The sequence below is a fragment of the Gossypium hirsutum genome, chromosome D04, assembly GCF_007990345.1.
Source record: "Gossypium hirsutum isolate 1008001.06 chromosome D04, Gossypium_hirsutum_v2.1, whole genome shotgun sequence".
Classification (NCBI taxonomy): Eukaryota; Viridiplantae; Streptophyta; class Magnoliopsida; order Malvales; family Malvaceae; genus Gossypium; species Gossypium hirsutum.
In genome coordinates this window covers 1,523,364-1,534,505 of record NC_053440.1, presented here as the reverse complement: position 1 = coordinate 1,534,505, position 11,142 = coordinate 1,523,364, and the positions used below count along the sequence as shown (strand labels likewise).

Below are 11,142 nucleotides of genomic sequence, written 5' to 3'. Positions count from 1 at the left end.
AATTCATCTAATTTTTTAAATTTATGTTTATATAATTAAATATTTATTTTAAACTTAAAATTAATTATAATTTTTTTTATTATTAATATCTTTATTATATTATTTACATAATTATATAAAATATAAAAGGTAAATTTATAGAATTAGTTACTTAACTATTAGCGTGTTTCTATGTTGATCACCAAATTATAAAAGTTTTAATTTCGTCACTAACGTTTTAAATTCTTTTTATTTTGGTCACTCTCTAGTAAATAGTTGAGAGAAATTTTTTTCTAATTGGTATAATAACGCATTTAATCCTCAGTACTTACACATTCTATTAATTTGATTCTAATTCTAAATAATCAATAAATTTAACCCTCACGTTTACAAATTCTGTCAATTGGAATTGGGTTTAGCCTTCCTTCATCAATGACGGTTTAGCCTTAGTCATTTCCTCGGACGGGGAATTCGTCGAGGCCGATGACAATTTTTGGGCCTCTTCGATGATAAGGGTCAAGCCTTGGGGTTTGTTGTCGTGGAATTCGACATACTGGTTTTCTACAATAGAAGAAGATGAAGTTGAAGCTTCAATTTTTTAAGGTTTTAAAGGACCCACAACGGTGGATTTTGGATTTTATTTTATTTTTTCCAATATTTTATATGGAACTTGTATTTTTATTTTATGTTTAAAAATTCATGTCATGTATTTAATGGGTGGCGTTTGTGATTTAACGGAAATGTAGTCAAAATAAAATTGATAATTTGAATCATATTTTGTAATTTTTTAAAGTCGAGTGACCTAACTAAAACATTATAAATAATCGAGTGACTATTTAGGTAGTTTATCCTATATTTAATTATATGTGTTTAAGGATCAAATTGATAGAATTTATAAATGTAGAGAGTTAAATTTATTGAATTAGAATTAGGATCAAATTGATAGAATGTGTAAGTATTGAATATTAAATATGCCACTTTCGATAACCATTTAACATAGGGTGACCAAAAAAAAAAATCTAAAACATAGTGATAAAATTGATTTTTTTTTATAATTTGGTGACCAAAATAGAAACATACTAATAATTGTATGACTAATTTTATAACTTAATAAAATACAAAATAATTCAAATATGATTTTATCAATAAATTTAATTAATATATTATTATTTAAATAATAATAAATTTAGAAAACACAGTCCTGCAATGGGATACTAATATTTGAATAATCAACGGGTGATCTACCATAAAATAAAGCAAAACTGTAGAAGTATAGAATTTATGTCTGTAAAAGTATAAGAGAAGTCCCCCGCAGTAGAATGTATTTTTGACTTTTTTACTAAAAAATAGATAAATTGATTTTTATACATTTTAAAACGTGCAAATTAGCTCCTCTATTAATTTTAAAAAAATCAAAGTGATATTTTAGTTATAGTTTAGGGACTAAATTAATAATTAATTATTCAAATTAACATTTCACGTTATTATTTAACATATAAAATTTAATGGAAAGGTTAATTTACACGTTTCGAAATACATAAGGGTTAATTTGCCCATTTTTTTAGTAGAGGGCCGAAATGTAATCTGTTCCTAAATACAGGGGCTTCCCTGGTACATTTACCGATTTACGTCGTTAATACAGCCGGGTAGAGAGAACCATCACCGCTTTCCCGTCGTAAATGCATACATATATTTCTTTTATTAATTTTCACCCCTATTCTCTTGAAAATCAAAATCTAATAATATCTGAAACTCTCTCCAGTTGTTCTCTCGATCACAATCGCTAGCCCTCTCTCCCTTACTCTCCAGCTTCGATCTATCTCTTCTTTCTTTCTTTTTCTTTTAAAACCCTCACATGTTAGCCCTAACTCACTGAGTCCAAGTCACATTCCTCCGAACTCTGATAATCATCGTTTTCCAGCCAAATTTGCCGGTTAATTAAACCTAATAAATTAAGGATACCATTCCCTATCTCTCTTTTAAGGTTTTCTTTTTATTTCTCTCTAATTTGTTTTATTATAGTTTTTTTCTATTTCTTGTTGATTTTTTTAATGCGAATGCTTTTAGCAGTTCTGTCCTTAATCCTGGCTGCTATTATATAGGGTTTTAGATGTGAAATTTCTTTATTTCAGTAATTTTTTGTATGTAATATTTATATTCTTTTAACTCTGTGTTGATGCTTATATCTTACTTGGATTTGATTTTCTTTGATTTCTTAGTTGACACAATTTGCGTTTCTGGCATTGATCTTTGATTTTCGGTAATTCTTTGTGATGCAGGTATATTTTATCAAGATTCTCTAGAAGATTTTGCCGGTGTCACTGATAAACAAGGTAGCTATCTTGTTTCCTCTGGAGTAGGCTGTTAAGTTCTTCTGGTTATTGAATAGGGCTAGTTTTGTTTTAAGTAGTAAAGTCTTGATTGGACTTGGTGTTTATAATAGTTTTATTCGTTTATATTGAAGAGGTTATAGTCAGGGTTTCAAATAGCGCGCCTAAATAGTGGTATAGAGGCCACCACTTGCCAAAGTGGTTGTGAATTTAAATCAAAACAGTAGCTGCAAATAGTGGCGAACAGCGGCAATAATGGCCCACTATTCCCGTTTTCAGGCTAATTCTGAATGTTAAATTACAAAAGAAAATAAAGCGCAGAGAGAGTGCTGCTGTTAGAGTCCTCTTAGCAATAAGATGGAGAGAAGTTGAAGAAGATAAATGCAAGGTAAAAAATGAAATGAATTAAAGAAAACAAAGAAATTAATGTTACATGGAAAGATTTAGGTGTTTTAGGCTTTAGTCTTTTAGGGACACATGCTAGGAAAAACCTAGAATGAAATAGAAAGTTAAGGCCAGGGGGGAAAAATAGGAAGAAAAGAAAGAAAAGAAAATAGAAAGAAAGGGTTATAATACTTACAAAATCTTAATGGTTCTATTTTTATGTATTTTTATATTTATTTTAAGGATGGTAGGCATATTTATATTTTTATAAATGTAAAATATAATATAATATTTTTAGAATTATTTAGATAGTATAAATTTCAAAAGAACTCAATTCATTTTCATGTTTATTTATGTTAATGTATAAAAATATTAAATCAAATAAAATATCGTAGAATATTTTAAAAATTATGAAATAAAGTTCTTTTATGATTGTATGATTATTAAATTTTACAATAAATTATGCATAAATAAATACAAAACTCACGACTGCAGTTAGGTAATGATAGTGATAACCTCAGACCTACAATAGTGATAAATGCGACGTGACTGAAAATGTGACCATAACTGCAATTTAAATCCCTGGTTTATAGTTTTATCAGTTCTAATAACTTCCTTAGACATAAGATTTCAAATGTTGATGTTGCTTAAGTTCAACTTGCTGCTATAGTGCACATGTTTTTGGAAGCTATGTTTCTAGCTAATTGCTAATGGCTGTGCAGTCTGTCAACTTCTAACTAAAGGATGGCAAATATTTTCTCCATTTGGGCTGTATATCGCCTAGTTTTGACATTTTGATCATTAGTTGGTTAGGGAACATGCATTTGTCTCTAAGGCCAAATATTTTTGAAATTTTGAACCACAAAAGTTTTGTGCACTTAATCATTTCAAGCATGAGTATTGTTAAAATATGTGGTCTGGTATCCTTCACAAGTTGATTAAGAGCCCTGCTGATTTTGTGAGGTTTTGGTTGCATCATTTGTGTTCAATTCTCAACCAATTTCTGACTTCATATGCTAACCTTGATTTCTCTTGATTGCTGTATTTCGCATTTGGATTTTGTTCAAGTGATCTAAAAGACGAAAACCTTTGCTAGGCTAGAAAATAATAATTTCTGCTTTAGCAGCTTTATCACTTTGATGCCTAAAGCTGTTGGGGTTCACTTGTAGGCTTAGATTGGTTATATATTTCTTTGAACTTCTTCATGAAGATCAGGATTGGACTTTGTCTTTTGAATACATGATGAGAATTCTACATTGTAAACATATAACAAGCAGAATTTATTAAGATGGTCCTTTATTGTTGTTACCCCAAGAGGTTTAAGTTACATTTCTAGTCTGAAAGTTTTGGATTAACAATGTATGGATGAAGTATTTGGTTTATTGTTGAAAGCTCAATACGGTCTGAAAGATAAACTTTTATGGTGAATGAGATTGACTGAAAGAGAAACAAGAAATTTTAGCACTGGTATGGCTGCCTAGTAAAGGCACCTTTTTCATTATATAAATGCGAATGCTTTTGTACATGGGTTTTATGGAACAATTACGAGATAGGGGAGATATGCTCTTTTATTGGTGCAGTTTGTATTTAATGGTTTTAGGTTTCTTAATACATAAGTTGAAAAATTAAGTGCTAGTGTTTTAGGATTGGATTTTGGGAGTATTGAATTAATTAAGAGCTTTTCCTTCAGGTTCTTTTTCTTCTGAGATGAATATGCAACAAGTTGTGTTTCCAAAATCTTCTGCTAATGGATTTGGCCGTCAAAGAGGTGATAGAGAGGTTGGGGCTAGGTTGGAGAATAAGATGCAGCTGGGAAAATCCAATCAAGGCAGAATACAAACTACAGGTGAACATTTTCTAATCTGAATATCTCTTATTGAATTTTACCCTTCATCTAATACTACTTGGTATAGGTGCACTGGCTGTTGGGAAGACTGTAGGTAATGAGAGTTTTTCCCGTGATCGGTTAGTTTATCTGACAACATGTCTTATTGGGCATCCGGTGGAAGTCCATGTGAAAAGCGGATCAATTTACACTGGAATATTTCATGCAACTGATGCAGAAAATGATTTTGGTATGGTCCATTATCTGTTTTCTTTGTACTAATTATGCATGTGTAATTAGCATTGCAAATTGGCCTTGGTTCCCTTTGAAATAAAACAAATAATCTTGACATCCACTTGCTCATTTAGGAATCATCTTGAAAATGGCTCGCTTGATAAAAGATGGTACTTTGTGTGGTTACAAGGCTACTACAGAGTTTGTTAGCAAGGCACCCTCAAAGATTTTAATTATACCTGACAAAGAACTTGTGCAAATTATAGCAAAGGTTTGGCTAATTTTCTTTTCTTCGGAGTTCCATCCCTAGTCCAGTTACTATTGAAAGATAAAAGTTCAAGTAGTCTGCGTGGGACTTTCATACGTTTAAAGAGTTTGTTTCAGTTGGATAATTGTGAATGGTACTTGAAACTTGGTAAATGTGACTTATTTCATCTTTCATTTTGGTATTACTAATTTGACTATTTAAAAATGATTCCAGGATGTGGCTGTAACCAGGGATGGATTTGCAAGTGAGCCCCAAAATGAAAAACATCAGGAGATTTTGATAGATTCTGCAATATCACAGTCCCGACATGTTGAGGTTGAGAGGGAATTGGAGCCCTGGGTTCCTGACGAAGATGATCTGCAGTGTCCTGAGCTAGAAAATATTTTTGATGGACCATGGAATAGGTTGTGATAAAGTTCTCTCCTTTCAAAAATGTCTTACAATAGTTTTATGGTTCCAGAGCTTAATTACTTCATCCCACTTGACTGAAATTGTGTTTATTATTTATATTGCAGTCTCTGGGTTCTATATATCGGACTCGATTCCTATGTTTTTAATTCTCTTGCTTGTTATTCCCTTCAATAAATTGCTTGGGAAAAAAGATGTTAGGAATTTTGGATGAGATAGTACTCAGATAAATGTTGTTTATTGGCTTTCTTATTGAAAGAATAAAGGATATGAGCAAAAACATTCTATTTCGATAATTATTTATGCAACATAAGTTTGATATGGAGGTGATTTTTGTGACTTCAAGTTCGTTATGGTAATCTAGTTTGTCAAGAAATTTTATATTCTTTATATTCTTGATAATTAGAGTCTGATTTAGTTGCCAGGGGTAGGTAGAAAGGAGATGCTAGTATTTTGCTGAAAGCTTGACATTTGATTGTCATTATGTGTTTTGCTTTTATTTATTTATTTCACTTGATATCTTTAATGTTCCACTTTGTCAGATTAGCATTGTCTTGATATATGTACTTGTACTATTAGGAACTGGGATCAGTTTGAAACCAATCAAAAACTATTTGGTGTAAAAAGTACTTTCAATGAGGAACTTTACACGACAAAACTTGAGAGAGGTCCTCAGACGAGGGAATTGGAGAAGGAAGCAATGAGAATAGCAAGAGAGATCGAGGGTGAGGACACCCAAGACCTTCATTTAGCTGAGGTAGGATTTTCCTAATATCCATTGTTTGCCTCTTAAGATTCTTTCTTTGTTATTTTCTCTGAAGTTTCCTCATGCTTTCATATTGAAATTTTTATAGGAGAGAGGTGTTGATCTTCATGATGATTTTGATATCGATGAGGAGATGAGATATTCGTCGGTCTACAGGGGTAGAGGGGTTGATGATAGTGGTTATGAAGAAGAAGAGGACATTTTGTTGGATTCCCACAATATTGAGACATTTGGAGATTCATATGATTCTCTTAGTAGAAGCACTGATGGAGTTCGAATGCCATCAAGCTCTTCCTTAGTGGTAGTTATTGACCTCTGGAATTTGAGTTATTCTAGTTTTTTCTTTTTTGAATGCAAATCCATATTATGATTAGTCGTGTCTAAAATTTTGACCATTTTTAGGTTGTTTATATTTCATTTTCAGGCTACTTTTGCTGGAGATTATACACATAAGATAACAATTTGACCTTAGCTTATCTGTTCTCTAGGAGATTATTATATTCTAATGCACTGTGCCTTTTCAAATGAATTCTTACTCAATGGCTTCTGTATATATTTTATTAAGTTTAGGGGCTATAAATGTTGTAAAAACATATCTTCTTAATGTAAGCATAACGGCTTGTTCTATGATCTGGAAATTTGATATTCTCTTTGAAGCTGTATTGTGTAGAATTACATTTCTTTCTATTTTTTATGAATATTATGTTATGTTGAGGGTAGATATAGCTAGAGGAATGGTTATTCTGTTCCATGTTGCTCAGGATTTGTGTTCAAGCTCCACATTTTGGCAAAAATGTTTTCTTTTCCATGGAAAGGAATATATGGGTGTTAAATAGGTTTGCACTGCCAATACTCCAAAGGAGTGTAAAGAAAATAACAAGACTAGAACTATCCTGAATTTTGATTTTTTTCATGAAGAAAACAAATTATTGGATCTTATGGTGAGCAATACATCTTACTAATTGTTCTTTACTCAAATAATACTCTTGTGCAAGGTTGATTAATTTTGTGCAATGGATCTTGTGGCTAAAGAATTTTCTTCAACTTTTGGGTGCTTGCTTAACTGTGCCACTATTGTTAAGTTTTTCTTCTCAAAACTTGTCTTTCATTATAGCTTTCCCTAACTATAATATTCTCTCTCTGCACTTTGATGGTTATTTCAATTTTAAGGTTGGACAATAGTGAAGGATTTTTTTTATACCTTCCTGATAGTTGTTGCATGTCAGGAGCAAAGTGGTATAAAAAGATAGTTCTATTTCCACTGCTTGTGCTTGTTTTTACTTCTTTGTGTGACCCTTTACTATCATGACATACTCCTTTTTTTCTTTTTTTGTAGGATGATGCACCATCTTCCCAGGCAGCCATTAGTGAAGATTTGAATTGCTCTCGACCTAATGATCAGGCGAGACAGTTGGCATCTGAACTCCCTTCTAAAAGTTTCTCTGTATCTGACAGTGAAAGCAGGTATTTTATCTTTTTCCGCTGGACATGCCAGCCTGATTTATGTTTTCTGATTATATTCTGATTCCTTGTTTCTGTTTGTTTAAAGCAATATTAAAAGTAGTTAGTTTAAGGATATGTTGTATTAGCTCTTTATATTTCCTGATTTAAACACTTCATGTAGGATCCGAGACAAGTTGCTTGGTGAACATGGTGGAAGCAGTGATGGTAATGAGTTTCCAGAAAAGCAGTCTGTAAGTTGATTTTCCATAGATAAGCAAATCTTGTAGAATGAACATGGAGCGCCTTGTTTTGTTGCTTTAACTTCCATATCTGATTTATATCTCCACTGGAGTTCCCTGTTCTATGCTTCTAGTTTTAGTCTATATGCTTCTAACATGTATGTTATCTGTTTGAATTCCTGTTCATATTAATGGAGCCATCTGAGGACTTGCAATTGTCAAAATCTGTTGGTGAGTGTGCTTTACTATCTAGGTGCTTGGTGTTCTTAAACAATTGCAATTGTCTTTTTTGTCATGTTACACCGCATTCAATTGCACATAGTCTTGCTGCTACAGCTAATTATTTTAATGCACTGACAGAGCAAATTTTATTGCCAGATTCTGGGTCATTATTGAATGACAAAATTGATGGGTCTGATAAAGCTAGACGATCTGCAAATCCTACTAATTCATCATCTAATGCTTTGTCAAAGGTTAGTGAAAAGCCAAATTCTTCAGGTAAGCTCTCGGAAGGTCCAGCTTCTAGCAAAGCAACTGGTGAGATGCATTCTGCAAATTCCCATGGACAACCTGATAGTTCTACATCATCAAATTCAGATTATGTTGGTACTGTCTCAGCATCTGGTGGCTTTGGCTTATCACCGAGTTCATCGATGGGTTCATTGTCCTCTGAGAAGTCAACACTGAATCCCCACGCAAAGGTCTGTTATCTTTAACTTTTCCCCTTTAACATAATAAACCGACTCCAATATGTATACAGTTATGAACTTTGAAGAGTCTTGAGTGCTCTTTTGTTTAGATTTTAATCTGGTTTGTTACTTTCTTTTGGTTGTCATTTCACTCGTCTAACATGCTTAATTCTATCAGGAATTCAAACTCAACCCTAATGCAAAGAGTTTCACACCATCTCAGACACCTGTCAGGCCTCTATCCCCAGTGTCTGATGGTTCTTTCTACTATCAGACACAAATGTCTCCTTTACCACATATGCACATGCCTGTTAGTTTTGGGGTAAGTTGCTTAAAAGTAATTACAATTTTTATGAACACTACTTTGCAAGCAAGAAGTGCATTTGTCTACCATTCTAAAAACTCCTGATGTTGTTGTGGACTGAAATGAATAAATCTTGTTCCCTAATGTTTCCCTTTGGTTACTTATGTTTTATGTATCAGCTAATACGTGAATTCTGAATTATGACATGACCTCTGAGCTACTAGGGAGAGCTTTGGTACTGTGCATTGATTCTTTAATAGCACTTGTCTGTTATCATGACAACCCTTTCAGGGAAACCGTAAAAGGAATTGAAACATAGCTTTCCAATCCTTCCATGCCTTGTTGCATTTATGGTTCAATGGCTTTTATGTTTTTGGGGCAATTGCGGGGGTTGATGGTTTAGGTGGTTTGTTTGATTAGAATTAATATGGAAAAAGTACCCCCTGAATTAAGATTAGGTGTATCTGTGCAGGCATGATATTGTTTTCCAGGTCCATAGGATATCTGCTACAACCTGTGTAACTTTTACATAAATTATCTTGTATTTTGTGGTCTTTAACCGGATAGAACTTGATGAAGCAACATATATTTTAGTAAATGAGGGTAATTTTTGGTTTATGATCTTAGCTATTACTATTAGTAGTCATATTCATTCTTATACCTGGTGCTTAATTTCATTTTGGAATTTCCTTCTGTTTAAATCCAAAATGTATTCTCGTTAATTTACCTATGAATTGTTGTTCGATGATATGGCTTTTGCAGATTGGGCCCTCCTTTCCTGGGCACCAACCTGTTATATTCAACCCACAAGTGGCACCAATACAATCACCGCAAGCATATTTTCATCCAAATGGACCTCAGGTGCAACCTTTGCCTTAATTTATTATTATTATCTTCATTGACCCATCCTAATGTTCATATTTATTATTTATATGCGGTGTTTTAAAACTGCAGTATGGGCAGCAGATGGTACTTGGGCAACGGCAAGTGGTGTATTACCAACCTGTAAGTGGTTCGGAAAACTCCTGGAATTTGGTTTATGTTTCTCGGGCTTGATAGTTGTAACACTCTTTTAAGTTAGCATTCTACTAAGTTATAAAATTTCCAAGGCAACTGGGATCTTTTTAGAACTGAAGCTAACGGATTTGCAGGAAATGCAATACAAAGGACGGGATTATTAACTAGTAAGTATGTCGAAATCCTTCTCCGAAGCTTGCTTGCTATTCTCGCAAAGAATAAAAACTTTTTGGAGGCTGCTTGGATCAATTTTTTTCTTTCACAAAACAAAGCCTAGTCCTACCGGTCCAAGAAAGAACCCATATCCTATATATATATATATATATGGGGGATGGGGATGGTGTTTACTGGTTTTGTGGGGGATAATTTTATAAACCCTCATGACTCTTTGGATTTTCTAGCTTTTGGTAACCAACCTCTACCTTTGTCTGATCGGATAGTTTTTTAATCTTTGATAATACTGGAATTGTATCAGTTTTGTGGTGCAAAGATAGTGTTGCGTTTTACTCCTATGTGGTGAGATGTATGTGTGTGCCTTGGGGGCTGGGCTACACAATTTTGATAGTGAAAGAGATTGATGCTGTTTATTGACAGGTAGTGTCGTACTATTGATTGAATAAGGCTGATTAAAACATCTAATAAATATTAGAAGGCAGGAATTTTATTAAAATTATTAATTTCACCATCTTGGTCCTACTATAATCCATTAATCTTTTGTATGATATGATCCTTCATAACATCACATACATGAATAATAAATAAATATATAGGTATAATGTCAAATTTAACTATCAACATTTATATTCCTTTTGTCAATTTGATCATCATTATTATTTATCTAAATTTGACAATATTAAATTTTTAATGATGTTATTATATCAACAAGTGATTTAGAAAATTATAAAAATATTCAAAATTCAAAAAAATATATAAAAAGTTCATAATTTCTTTTAAAGTATGAAGTATATGTTGATGTCCAGCTGTCATATTTAAAATTAATTTTTTTTCAAAAGGTGTAAGTTAAATTTAGCTAAAAAAAAAAGAGTTAGATTGAGAAAATGTGAACTTTGAGAGTTAAATTTGGGAGTTATAACCATTTAACTCCCAAAGGCAATGAGAGAATGACAAGGCAACCTAGGGTTTTAAGCTTCATTTCTTTGTCATCTTTAGATAGTCCATCTTTAATCTTATCAATCCAATTTTAACGATTGCATACAAATAGAATAAAATGAGAAGAGAAATGCATGGGAATAACA

General features: G+C 32.5%; 1 protein-coding gene across 2 annotated transcripts; it reads left to right on the top strand.

Annotated features, from left to right (window-relative positions):
- Positions 1–1,648: 1,648 nt before the first annotated feature.
- LOC107931600 (polyadenylate-binding protein-interacting protein 3) lies at positions 1,649–10,477 on the top strand. Of its 2 annotated transcripts, XM_016863533.2 has the most exons (16): positions 1,649–1,963; positions 2,259–2,312; positions 4,384–4,539; positions 4,607–4,768; positions 4,887–5,023; positions 5,234–5,424; positions 6,008–6,185; positions 6,283–6,495; positions 7,531–7,658; positions 7,819–7,888; positions 8,074–8,107; positions 8,255–8,577; positions 8,744–8,887; positions 9,632–9,730; positions 9,824–9,874; positions 10,021–10,477. In XM_016863533.2, the coding sequence occupies exons 3-16, from the start codon at positions 4,401–4,403 to the stop codon at positions 10,048–10,050; spliced, it is 1,899 nt and encodes a 632-aa protein (XP_016719022.2). In that variant the 5' UTR covers positions 1,649–1,963; positions 2,259–2,312; positions 4,384–4,400; the 3' UTR covers positions 10,051–10,477. The 2 variants fall into 2 exon arrangements, with proteins under 2 accessions (XP_016719022.2, XP_016719025.2); XM_016863536.2 differs by lacking the exon at positions 8,074–8,107 and having other exon boundaries at positions 8,350–8,577.
- Positions 10,478–11,142: the final 665 nt, after the last annotated feature.